This window comes from Chrysemys picta, chromosome 5 (genome assembly GCF_011386835.1).
Source record: "Chrysemys picta bellii isolate R12L10 chromosome 5, ASM1138683v2, whole genome shotgun sequence".
Classification (NCBI taxonomy): Eukaryota; Metazoa; Chordata; order Testudines; family Emydidae; genus Chrysemys; species Chrysemys picta.
This window is the reverse complement of record NC_088795.1, coordinates 27,072,959-27,087,142: the sequence shown is the minus strand read 5'-3', so window position 1 is coordinate 27,087,142 and position 14,184 is coordinate 27,072,959. Positions and strand designations below refer to the sequence as shown.

General features: G+C 38.6%; 1 protein-coding gene across 6 annotated transcripts in view; it reads right to left on the bottom strand.

Moving 5' to 3' along the window:
* WDFY3 (WD repeat and FYVE domain containing 3) overlaps positions 1-14,184 on the bottom strand; it is a 289,358-nt gene that overhangs the window by 74,597 nt on the left and 200,577 nt on the right. For 5 of the 6 annotated variants that reach the window (XM_005292053.5, XM_005292052.5, XM_042856446.2 and 2 more), the window contains 3 exons: positions 13,345-13,562; positions 5,757-5,992; positions 2,507-2,641 (listed from right to left, as the gene is read on the bottom strand). In XM_005292053.5, the coding sequence (XP_005292110.1) occupies positions 2,507-2,641; positions 5,757-5,992; positions 13,345-13,562 (589 nt within the window). The remainder of the gene's footprint in view (positions 1-2,506; positions 2,642-5,756; positions 5,993-13,344; positions 13,563-14,184) is intronic. The other variant, XM_005292054.5, reaches the window with a different exon arrangement.

Genomic DNA, 14,184 nt, shown 5'->3' with positions numbered 1-14,184 from the left:
TGTATTTTCTTAAAGAGCAATAGCTGTGTCACAGTGCAAGCACAAACGCCACTTGACAACTACTGGTATGTCTAACCTATTTCATGTTATGAAAGAAAGAAAATAACTTTCCCCATATAAATGTAACAAATTTCTAGCTAATTAATATTTAATGCCTATCGGCATGCAAAGAATAGCATATGATTTTTTAAATGTAATATTAGGATACATCTAAATCTATGCTGCCTACGCACACAATTATTCATAGTGCCTTTAGCATGCAACTGCAGTCTCAGAATTGCTCTCTCTTGGTGCTATTGCACCACACTGAAAAGAATACAAATACAAGGGGAGTAACATGAACATAAGCTATCAAACACGAGATAGAGCAGAAGTCTTAACATAACCCTCCCAAATAATATTACATTTCTTAAGGCAATTCAAGATGAGACTCAGTCTCTTGGGTGGTGGGAAAAAAATACATATCTTACTGATGAAGAAACCAGAGACTCGGTCCAAGAAGTTTGCTAGGAGATGCTTTCTAAGGGGGAGGGAAAGTGGCAATACAGATGGAAGAATACCACCATCCAGGGCCGTCCTTAGGCATACGCGGCTGTGTAGGGCACCTGAAAATTTGGGGCACCACCGGGACCATAAGTGCCGAATTCTCATCTTGCCAGTGGTGCTCGACTGCCCCACTCAGCTCCAGGCCCCGCCCACACTCTACCCCTTCCCGCCCCTGCTCCACCCCCGCCCTGCCTCTTCCCTGCTCCTCCCCTCCCTCCTCGAGCTTGAACACTGCGAATCAGCTGTTCGCGGCACTCTGGAAGCACTGGGAGGGAGAGGGAAGAGTTGGCAAGCGTGGGGCCACCAGTGCGAGAGGAGGGGGGCAGATGGTGGCTTGGTGTTGGTGGGTGCTCTGCACCCATTAAACTTTTCCCGAGGGCGCTCCAGCCCCGGAGCACCCACCCACAGAGTCCACGCCTATGACTGGGGCAGCAGGTAACAGCAGGTCGGCTCCCATACTCCCAGCGCATGCTGCAGTCTTCTTACTAGGCAGAAGGCAGGTGCCGTATTCACAGAGCCGAATGTGCTGGTGTAGGGGCACCAGTATTCACAGAGCCAAATGCGCCAGACTGGGAGTTTCTTCTTGCAACCATAATCCCTGGTGGAGTAGCAGAGTGATGTGTATCCATTAAAACAATTCTCTCTAAAACGCAGATTGGATAATTTCTGCAAAAGTGAAAGAACTATTGCATGGGAGATCGTTTGAACAGATACACACACCAAGCCTAAGTAAATATGGGAATGTCAAACTCTCTCTTTTGATGAGTTTAGAATCAGCATTTAAAAAAAAAAATACAACCCGCATTTCCTGGCACCCAGTGGATTTCCACCAGCATGAAGCTATTAATAGTCAGTGGACTTGTCTGTATGTGGATGCTTCTTCATGCACAAATCTTTAACTCACATAGCTCCCAGCAGATGGGCATTGAAGTCTTAAATATTCCCCAATGATGTAAATCAGAAAAGAAATTTCCTAATCTCTGCCAAGGGCATTTTATCATCTCCACTTTTTTGTAAAGTACAAAAAAAATCCAATTTTTAACGTGTTTGAGTGAAAGTACTATTAATCTTACAGCCACTGGCTCAAATGAATGAACTGTAGGCCCAGGACAATTTTAGATTAGTAACAAAAGGCCAACTATGAGCAGGCTTGGTAAGATTCAATTTAAATCATTAGTCATCGGTAAACGTTGATTTCTCATGTCACACAAATTGACAGCTGCGCAGGGAGCCCTCTGAAGCGCTGCTGTCATGGCCCCACTCGCTCACTCACAGCCAGGAGTATGGGGGCCATCCTCGGGGAGGAAATGTTCAGTAGCAGCGTGGCCTCCCCTGTGGCCAGGGATCCATTCTCCTACTTGAGGCCCTGGCTGAAGTTCTCCGTTCTGCCCCACCAGGTCCGCAGCCTTCCCCATACCATGCACCCTGCAGCTCCAGTGTCATGACCATGCTCATTCACTCATCGGCTTGGAGTGTAGCCATCCCTGGACAGGAGCCATTCAGCAGCAGGGTGGTTTCCCTTGCACCTTGGAGCTCGTCCTCTTCCTTGGAGTCCTGGGGGGTCATTGCTCCACCGGGCCATGACCACAGGCCCTCCCCGCACCTTGTGCCTGGGTGTTTCAGGTCCCTGGAGCCCTTCTGTCAGTGCTGGGAGCCCACTGCAACCCCTGTCAGCTCTGCCCTAGCCCTAACACCAACCCAAACACCCTTAATTTACCACAACTTTTAAAATAGTTAAAAATTTTAAAAGATGCTTAAAAATAAAAATTGATATCGTCAGATTAAAAAAAAACAAACCAAAAAATAAACTGCCAACCTAAACTATGAGACAGATTTATAATTCTGGTTTGCAACATTGTTCAACGAAAAACTAGCCTTTCTAATCTGTCTTTTGCATTAAGGCGTTCAGTAGAGACGAGGAGGTGTGTATAAATGGGCCCCAAGGGGACTCTATACTTACTGAATTCAGCATGCTCCTGAGCATTCCCAATAATAAAAAGGCAGCTTCTGTGCAAACATTGTTGATTGAAGACACCACAGTGCCACTGGAGGCAGGAACTCCAAATATAAATGTCCAGATAGAATCTAAATCAAACTATTGGAGGTGTGAGGGAAGAAAAAGAGAAAAGCCAAAATTAACCTTTGTTCCTACGCAATTTGATTGATTTTCTGCTTTTCTCTATTACCAATGATTTGTTCACTTATTTTGACATGACAGATCTACCTAAGTACACTAAACCGTGATCTCTCCAAGCTTCAGCCTCAAAGAACTGCATGAAAAGATCATGGAATTGTTTGAAAATCATCACAAGGAATCGTCTGAAAATCCCTCTTCCCGATGCACTGACAGAACTAAACATCTTTTTTCTGAGTCTTTCACAAGACTGTTCCAAATCTCAAGCAAACCTATCAACAGAATGCTGTACTAATGCTGTCACCTCAACTTACTTGATCAGTTTTCAGAACAAAATCCACAATGTGCTGCATATTTAAAAAATAAACATGCTTTTCCATCAAGTTTCAAGAATGTTATTACAAAACAAAACCAAAAAAAACCCCATAATTAAACTGAAAGACCAGAGCCCCTCCCCAAAACGATAAGGTTGTTTAAAAACCCTGATCAACCTCTGATTTTAAATTACAATTAAAAAAACTTAATTGATTTTTAAATCAAAAGTTGCACAGCTGTTGTACTCCTTCAACTAAATTCAAATTCATCTAAAGGAAAACCAGAATTTGAGGGATTTACCTCAATATAGGGTAGACATAAGCCTTACTGACCAGGGCTATCATGCATTAATGTTTATGCAAATCCAGATGTTCAAAAGAACATCTTTATCTACAGATACTGCTCAAATTTTTATCTTCTATTTAATGCTTGTAAAGGGATGTAAGTGCTAACCAAGTCCATTCTAAAGTGCAATTTGTCAGTTTAGAGTAGGAATTTTCCCTGAGGACCACAGAAACCTAGTCATCCTAGGTTTTTTTTAAAATACACGAATCCCTGACACACATATATTGTACCAAAGAATTTGAAGAGCAACTAGCAAAAGACAAAAAAATTTTTTTCTAAGTACATCAGAAGCAGGAAGCCTACCAAACTATCAGTGAGGCCACTGGACAATCAAGGTGCTAAAGGAACGCTCAAGGAAGAAAAGGAGAAGCTAAATGAATTCTCTGCATCAGTCTTCACTGCCGAGGATGTGAGGGAGATTCCCACACCTGAGTCATTCTTTTTAGGTGACAAATCTGAGGAACAATCCCAGATCGAGGCATCAATCGAGGAGGTTTTGGAACAAATTGAGAAATTAAACAGTAATAAGTCACCAGGACCAGGTGGTATTCACCCAAGAGTGCTGAAGGAATTCAAATATGAAACTGTCCAACTACTAACTGTGGCATATAACCTATTGCTTAAATTAGCCTCTGTACCTGACGACTGGCAGATAGCTAATGCAACGCCAATTTTTAAAAAAGGCTCTAGAGGCAATCAGAGGCTGGTAAGCCTAACTTCAGTAGCAGGCAAATTGGCTGAAAGTATAGTAAAGAAGAGAATAATCAGAAACATAGGTGAGCACAATATTTTGGGGAAGAGTCAACATGGCTTTTGTAAAGGGAAATCATAGCTCCCCAATTTATTAGAGTTCTTTGAAGGGGATATTTGGAATTTCAGAAAGCCTTGACAAGATTCCTCACCAAAGGCTCTTAAGCAAAGTAAGCAGTCATGGGATAAGAGGGAAGGTCCTCTCATGGATCAGTAATAGCTTAAAAGATAGAAACCAAAGGAGAAATGATTGGTTAGTTTTCACAATGGTGATAGGTAAGTAGCAGGGTGCCCCAAGAATCTGTACTGAGACCAGAGCTGTTTGACGTATTCATAAATGATCTTCAAAAAGGGGTGAACAGTGGGGTGACAAAGTTTGCCAACGATACAAAAATCACTAAAGATAGCTAAGTCCAAAGCTGACTTTGAAGAATTACAAAGGGATCTCACAAAACTGGTGACTGGATAACAAAATGGCAGATGAAATTCAACGTTGATAAATGCAAACTAATGCATATTGGAAAACATAATTCCAACTATATACAGAATGATGGGATCTAAATTAGCGGTTACCACTCAAAAAAAGACCTTGGAGTCATCATGGATCATTCTCTGAAAACAACCTGCTCAATGTGCAGCATCAGTCAAAAAAAATTAATCGACTGTTAGGAACCACTAGGAAAGGGATAGGTAATAAAACAGAAAATATCAAAATCCCACTATATAAATCCATGGTATATCCACACATTGAATACTATGTGCAGTTCTGGTTCCCCAATCTCTAAAAAGATATACTACAACTGGAAAAAGTACAGACACAGGCAACAAAAATGATTAGGGGTATGGAACAGCTTCCATTTGAGGAGAGATTAAAGAGTAGGACTGTTCAGCTTGGAAAAGAGATGACTAAGGGGAGATAAGATAGAGGTCTATAAAACTATGAATGGTGTGGAGAAAGTGAATAAGGAAGCATTATTTATCCCTTCACATAACATAAGAACCAGGGATCACACAATGAAATGAATAGGCAGTAGGTTTAAAACAAACAAACAAAAAGTACTTCACACACACAGTCAACCTGTGGAATTCATTGCCAGGGGATGTTGTGAAGGCCAAAAGTGTAACTGGGTTTTCTACATAAAGTTAGATGCCTTTTTAGAAAAAAGATTTTAATTTTTTTAAACCTTTTCCTACTAAAAACCACAGTATGTAATCCCAGGAAAACACTTTTTTAGAAATACAGCAATGTTTTCTGAACAGAGTTTCCAAAGCCATAGTCAATGACATCATCCCTTTGACCCCGTTCCCACAACTGTCTTTGCAGGCAGGCCCTTAGTGCCAAGATAGAGCCCACGTCGTCATACAGGCACCAGAGTCAGTTCATATTGATCTGAACACAGAATCTGGGACTCAAGTTGCTATTTCTTATAAAATTCCCCCCCAATATATATATATTTTTTTTTTACAAGAAATCTATTCAGTACATAATAGCAGCAGCTATGACAAGTTTTTGTCATATGTCAGTGCAATTCATCACAATTTGAATCCCAAACGTCTAAATATAAAGCTGATAAATTAACTACAGAATCAATTTGGGGGCAATTAATCCATTATTCTCTTTGGTGTTACACAGAATTATATTGATATCTTTCTAGATAATCCCTACCTGGCAACCCTGATTACATCGGCTGCTGCTGACAGGTGCACTGACCTGCAGGTTTTCAGGCAGCTCAGTGACTGGCTGCTGCAGGAAAAGTGCCATGAGGAGGAAATAGAGTGCAGGTACATTAGTATGCTTAGGGAGAAATGACTGAAGAACCGGAAAGCCCGGAAAATGACAAGCATCCCGGTTAATTTCCCTGACAGTTGATCTGCCGCCAGCACTCCTGCCAACATTGAACCCTAAGAGAAAGGGAAATAAAAAAGCCAAGTGTTAACATGCAAATTACCGTTTTATAACATCACTTTTTAGTAAATTATTCAAATACAGAAGGGAGAACTTTAGAAGTGAACAATAGTAACAATGAATTTACACATATACACCACATTCATATTAACACCAACTTGCTACGTTTTTCAATTATTAAATCAATGTCAAAAACTTAGTCGTAAAATCCTCACAGTATCAGATGGATGTTCTAGTACAAGTTTCTCAGTAAACACAGGAATTGTAATGCTACTTCAAATGGTCCACCTAGACTCTGAGAACAGCCAGTAATGACTCTTCAGAGGAAGGTTTAAAACTCCTATAAAGGACACCATATAATTACATTCCAGTGGCGAGAGTTTCACCGTAACCCCAAGTAGTTGGCTTATGTTGCAAAGCGTGAGTCTGACTGCCAGTGTGAGTGAATGGAATTTAAAGCATTTTTCCAGATATTTCATATATGACTAATTTTAATTTTTAATAATTAAGTCAGCTTGGCACGAAGGATTAAAATACTCTTAATTTACCTTTATTTTCTACCAGAAAATGGAGCCAGAGTTAAGTAAAAGCTACTGGAAGCCACAAGAGGCAATTTATATTGCACCTTTAATACCAATTCCTCCCAGCTCCAAAAAACGTTCAGTGATTGGGAAAAGTACTGAATGGACAGCACTGGTAAATAATGTACTCTGAAGAAGGGTACCAGTATAACAAACAACAGTGAGATGCTAGTTCAGTTTTCATGACTACTCAGATACTTGGCCTTTCTGCTGACATTATCATCAGCAAGGCCAGTTAGCTACAAATATAATTTGTGATGTAAACTTTTGTTCACTAGAAACAAACTCATTTTACATAGTCTATCAAAGAGCCATCAAATGGTAATGAAATGTTTACTACTAACTCATGTGAAATTCACAAACGTGACCCTTTAAGTGAATAGTTTCATATCTTATTTCATTAGGAATCTTTACAATTTTTTTTAATAAAAAAAATTCAGACATATTCAGACAAGATAATCAGATACACCACTACCATTAGTTTTAAAAGTTTTGGACCAGCAACAATTTTAAATATCTCTATACCTGGGGTCTGGCCGGGTACCAACTTTGATATAATTTAAAACAAAACAAAACAAAAAAGCCCCTCAATTTCTTTTTAAGTTTGGTCTCTATTTGTGATGTCCTCAGAACTTCTGACTGAATGAAAACTTTTTACTATATAGATGGCTTTCTACTGTATTTACAGTGAATACTAAATGAACAACAATTGTCAACACTCTAAAGCATCAACAGTTCTGAAACCCTAAAAAAAGAAATGCAAATACAAATTTTGTCTATCATTCATATATTGGAAAGACAACGAATTATGATTAAAGATTACCCAAACAAATGGTATGACATGAATGCTAACAAAAATGTTCACTCTCACAACACAGTTTCAGATATATTCTATTTTTCATAATTTTCTCCTACTTAATTAATATTTTATTAATAACTGAAAGTTTAATTATATTTTTCCAGTTTACTACCCTGAGGGAAATGTTATGGGAAATAACTGTAAACAAAGACTTAATAGTTCCTTAATAGGAATAGCAATGTAGCATAAAATGGTTTTACAGAGAGGAATGACCTGGGTTTTAAATTTTGCTGAGAAGTACAAAATATATATTCCATCTTGTAGCTAGAAGAAAAAGCACTATAAAGAAAAATTAAAAAAAAACCAAAGTATGCTTTCAATAAAACTTTATACCTTTCTTTATTCAAAAAATGAGGATAAGTTCTTTAGTGCAGAATGAGACATTTTACTATATAGTGAAATGACTTCAGATGTAGAAGTGGTTACTTTAGCAGACAAACATAAAAGGTATTGCCTACAACTCTGTTAGGACTGACAAAGTAAGGGCCTGATCCCAAACCCATTAAAGCTAGTGGAAAGATTCCAATTTCAATTCAACGTGCTTTGGATCAGACCCTAAACTGGGAAGTCATTTGAGAAATTCATTCTTCATCAGGTTGGGAGAAAGAGCCATATTGGATAGAATATATACTTGGCAGGGTACCAATTCAGACTTCATAATTACGTGCAGACACACATCAGATAAGACAGATATACATCTTTTGGTAGAGATACAGAGTATGTCTCTACTTCAAGCTGCAGGTGTGATTCCCAACTTAAGGAGAAATACTTGTGGTAGCTCTGATTCAGCTACCGGGGTAAACACTGAGTGTAGTGACAGCAACGCAAGCAGTGGGATGGTCTAGCCGCCCTGAGTATTTACCTGACCAAGACCCTCGGTACGTATTTGAGGCGACTAGCCCCTACAGCCACTTGTGCTGGTGTGGTTACACTCCATTTTTAATGTGCTAGCTCAACCAGATATACCATGAATATTTCTCCTCGAGCTGCGATTCGCAACTCCTGCTCAAGGTAGAGACATACCTATAGACTTGCCTTCTTTGGGGAGGAGGAGAAGCAGAGTGGGCGGAAAAATAGTTTTTGTCCTTTTTGCTTCATTATAAAAGGTCTGAAAGATTTTTGTTAACCACATATAATATTGATTTTTACATTAGAAATGCAGGTCTTGTCTAACCTGGAAAATTCTATGACTAAAGAACTAGTGAATAAAGACATCATTAGTCAAGAGACTGAACGATGAGCAACAGAGAGAAAGGGATTTTTTCATCAGCCTGTTTAAAAAACTGTTTGTTTCGTTAACTCCTACTTAACCTAATGTCTAACGAGCTTTTTGTGTTTTTTGTTAAAGATTCAACATCCCCACCCCTTTAATGAAGAAGCAACAGGGGCAAAACCCCGATTATTTGAAAATCCCTTCCAAGTCACCTCTTCAGAACACTGCCCAGATTATGAGAAGACATTCCATACGTTGAAAACAAAACAAAACAAAAGATAGGTTTCAGAGTAGCAGCCGTGTTAGTCTGTATCCACAAAAGATGACAGCAAGACAGCTATGGAATTGGAACCACGCCACTTCTCAGTTTCTCTTTTATCCCACATGACTCTGGTCACTCATGGCCTGATGCCAAGATTGATTCTTTAATGTTTGCCTTGTTTATTAACCCCTGTCAGTTATTGCAATAAAAAGATGATCTATAACTTGCCTTTGTTCAATTTCTGACTGCCACTGTAATTCAAAATATGATGGAAAAGTCCTATAGTCCTATGTACATGTTTATGGTACAGCATTCAGACAATTATATCATGATAACTTTAAAGGAAAACTGCAGTGAAATATTAAGTAGTTCCCAATCATTAGAAGTACTACAAAACTAGCTAGTGTTCAGTCCTACAAAGGGATCTGGGCAGGTGAACCTTTACAGCCTCATGGAATCCTATTATCTTCAATGGGATTCCATGAGGACACAAAAGATCTATACCTTAACAGATTTCCTCTGCAAGACTGGACCCAAAATTACTAGTAACTATTTATTTTTAATGCCCGGTACATAAAAAAAAAAAATAATGAGAAACAACAGTGATCTCCCAATCCAAACTCTCAAAAGCACTTCCCCCCTCTCATTCAAATCTCTCCTAAAACCCATCTTTCCACAATGCTCATAAGTGAGTTCATAATAAATAGTTAAAATTATAAAAACAGCTTTTCTCTTTCCTGCATTTCCCTGGGTATCCTGTCTTCTCTGTGTGTCTAAGATTTTAAGCTCTTTAGGGCAGATTTTTTTTATCTCTGTGTATTGTACAGTTCCTAAGACATTGACAGCATTAAACAAACAATATTAAAGCAGGAGGCAGCCATATTTTCAGAAAGAGAATATGGATCAAAGGCAGGAAGATCAGAGCCAGGAAGATTTGGGCCAAAAATTGTTTTTAATCTGTGTAATAGACCTTATTTTCTATTTTTGGTTGATACTTAATGTAGAAATGGCTCTAAGGCATGAAATTCAGATCCAGATGCAAGCTTTCCCCAAGTATGGAGGTGCTCAAATGCAAAGTTCCAATCCGAGGCTACCTAAAATTCACAGATGGAGTTTGTGTCATTCCTCATTCGATAGAAGAATTTTGAATATGCATATGACCTACAAGTTCACATTAGTATTATTAGGCTGAGTACAGTTCAGTCCAGAATAAAAGAGGAGTGATTCATATCCTCTTTCATAAAATTCAAACTCTAAAGAGTTTAACTGGTCTGTCAAAGATGAAGTTGCACAAGTCAGACTTACTCTCAATATATATAAAGAATATGCCATCTACATACTAAAAGAAAAAAAACTATTTAAAACAAAAAGCTTGTGTTCATATTCTGTGTGCATGACTGCCCTTGTGAGACTTGTACACAACAATGAACTAGGCTTAAAACTTGCAACGTTTGCATACCAGATGCAGTAAACCTAATGTACTCTCATTGCTTGAAAGCCACACTGTGTATTCCATCTAAATTTTAACTCATTCTCCAAGTTATTCTTTGCAATAGGTCTTATTTTCACAGATTAATTTTTTCTTTGCGCTTTTTACCTGCCATCATTGCTGAACAGAAGCTCACAGATAAAGACTGTAACCTTCACTTAGTTATGTTATAGGGGATCTGCTGGTAACCAGTCTTCTATGCAAGGGTGCTGAAACAATCTGTATAGTGGGGGTGCTGAGAGCCACTGAACAAAACTGTAAACCCTGTATATGATGAAAACCACTTCAAGCCAGGGGGTGCAGCAGCACCCCCAGCACCTGTGCTTCCATGTCAACCACCTTTAAATCAAATGTGTCTACACTACCACTTACGTCAGTATAATTTATGTCACTTAGAGGTGTGAATAAGCCAGCCCCAGAGCAACATAAGTTACACCGACCTAAGCGGTGGACAGCGCTATATTGGTGGGAGAGCTTCCGCCGCTCGTTGGGGGGCGGATTAATTAAGTCAACAGGAGAGGTCTCTCCCATCAGCTTAAAGTGGCTACACTAAAGAGCCTACAGTGGCACACTATACAGTGTAGCCATAGCATTAGTTTTTAAGGGCAGTACTTAAACTCATGAGATTTAAGTTTTAGCCCAGATTTTGCACAAATAGACCAGCTGTTCTCTATGTTACTACAGACCATACAACCAGTCTGAAAATGTATGCGTCTGTCCACTAGGGATGAGTCACCTTGATGAGCAGGCAAGTCATCTTGTATATCTACCCAGTCATCTTGTGCTCTTCCTCTTACTTACATATATAGATATACATAACACTTCATGAAGTATGCTTATGTGCCGAAGGAAGAACAGAAAAAGGCATCTCCAGTAAGTTGATGCTGAATACTTCCCTAACGAGAAGAGAGTTTTGTCACAATCTCCCTCTTTGACAGGAAGGAGAAAGGGGCAAACCTCCTATCTGAGTACTCAGGAAGGAAGGAAAGAAGAAAGAACACTAGCCTTTTCACTATAGAATAAAAACAGATAACTACAGGGCATAATTCAGAACTGCAGAAATTTTTCCTTGACACACTCTCTTGTGAGAATGGTAATACTTCATAAGACTTGTTAACGCCAAAGCTTCCCATGTAAAATTCCATATTGCTGGACTGGGCAAATGGTATGCATACTACTATATGACTGTCAATTGTAATTTTGTACATCTGTTCTAGACTGTGCTTTATGAAAACTCTCTCTCACCCAGTGGGCCAAATCCTAAAATAACTTACACCGTGAGTAACCCCACTGACTTCACAATGGAAAAACTGTGACTGAGTCAGAGGATGGCACTAAATAGTCGTCAGTTGTACTGATTTTAATATTTTGAATTGTCTGAGACTTAGTCACAAACTTATTACTAAAACTTCTCTCTGAGGAAGTCACCATTTCTAGTAACTTGAAAACCAGACAGATTAGTTAAACATTGTTATGTATTTACCAGCATACTATGTAATAACCAGACACGTTTAGAAGGGTTATATAACAGTTGCTTGAGAAAAACAGAATGAAGGTTTTTAATCTGCTCAATGAAATGATTGAAGAATTATCTTGTGTTTTTGATATAATTACATCAGACAAAGACATATTGCTTTTCATTTGTTGATTGCCATGTGCTTTGCACAAGTCAGGTGAACTTTATCAACTGTATTTTATGCATGAAGTAACAGACAAGTTTCAGTGACTTACTCAAGGTCACACAGTGATTTAGTTACAAAGTCTGAAATTCAATTTCAGTTGTGTGTTTCCCAGCCTCATAAGTAGAGCATGCTATCCCCTGAAGGGATGCCACTAAGGATCCCATTGCAAAATCAGTTCAACTGCCATTGACTTCAAAGGGAGCAGAGTTAGACCAACACTGTGCTTTTGAAAATCCCACTCTTAAATTAAATTGTAAGACAACATTACTCTTTTCCCCTGAAGAAATCATAAGCAGAACATAGGCATGTAACTTTTTCTTTTCATCTTGATTCAAAACCACTTTAATAAGTTAAATGCGTTAAGCTTGTCCACATGCAAAAGTTGCACTTGTTTATACTTAAATAAGTTTTCAAACAGATTTAATGAAGTGATGCAAACCCGTGTGGACACACATAGTCTGATTGAAGAATGAGCTAAGAATTAAACTTGTTCTTAATTAACTTAAGCTAAACCAAAACAAGCCTCATTTGAACCAAAATATGATTGTCCATACAGCCTTTCACTCTAGTTCTACTAAATCCGTTTCAAAACACACCTTAAGTTAAACCAGTGCAATTTTCTCATCCACACAAGCCTAAAGCTGGCCTTTGTCCTCCTCCTCAGCTGAGATGATTTACACTGTACAGATAGCACTGTTTACCTGTAAAGAATCACATTTGTAATGAAAGGAAATGCTATATGCTGGCATTCAAGCTGAAATTCCCCCAAAAGCAGAAGGCCAGCAAAACAACACAAACAGTGCAGTAGCACTAGCTGGAGGGCAATAATCAGATAGGACATCCTCTGCTGTACACAGCATCCACCTAGAGAGAGTTGGTGTTGGCCATTGTGGGCAAGCTGGAGGTGTTCAAAATTGATCCAGTGGCCCACAAACTGTACAAAATCTAGTTATTTAGGCATTGTGCAGGGAGGTGAGGGGGCAATTTCACTCTAAGAGACAATTGTATTGAAACTTGCATTATGATGTGGCCATACCACTTAAGAGTAGTAAAAATATCACCCTTTCTCTTAAGAAAACCAAAATTCAGTAGCCTAAACAAATAATGGGAAGGAGCAACCAACACAACAAACCTTTTAATACTGAAACTATTTGATAACACTCCGTATTATAAGATTAATTTTGTAATAGTAACATACAATTCTTAGACGATAAAAATATCAAAAGACACATCCTTAAATCATCATAATTGAAAGCTCATACCTAGCACAGTGCCAATCTTATTTGTCAACACAGAATCTGTCTGATCAAGCCAGCCTCCACCGCTGAGGCCTTCTTTAAACTTGATGAGTATAGGCTGATTACTTAGCAGGACCACAAGAATTCTCATGGCTGCAGTAACTGTGGTAGAGTGCAGATGTTCTTCCATAAACATCATAATCCAATCAAAACCCAGGGTCCTGACCAGTTCTTCAGATGCCCTAATGAAAAAAGGTAAAATATTTAAAAGATTTCCTATAATGGACAGCCTGGCAAGAATCAAAGCTTCAATGTCAAACACAGAGAAGAACATCAGAGAAAATTAAAATCAGTCAAAGCATGGACCGGTTTCTCAGGTGAGTGCTACCTGTTACAGAAGAAGGAATGGTCAATCAGATGTCTTTAGCAGTAACTTCTAGAGTTGTCAGTATTTGGTTCAATGGAATGGGAGGATTGAGAATACAGTCATAGTCATTGGGACTATTACAATTGGCTTTGAGATTACTCTAAAAACTGATGTGAAACTGGGGGCTAACCAGGAAATTTATGTCTACAAATTACAACTTCTAGATAATATAACTGTTTCTTATGTGAGTCATTTACAGGTTATAAAGTTATACAGATGTTATTCAAAAAACTGGAAAACATCAAATCTTTGTGCCATGCACAGGCAGAAGGAAAGCGTTAAGCAGAAACTTTAGAAAAAATGTAGAATATATCATTTACAAATTTGGCATGTACTAAATTGTTGAATTCCCAGATTATGGTTGAGCTTTAAGATTTATTGCCTAAAAGCTATGGCAGAATTTGAATATGCTAAGTAATCCACAAAAATACATCAAG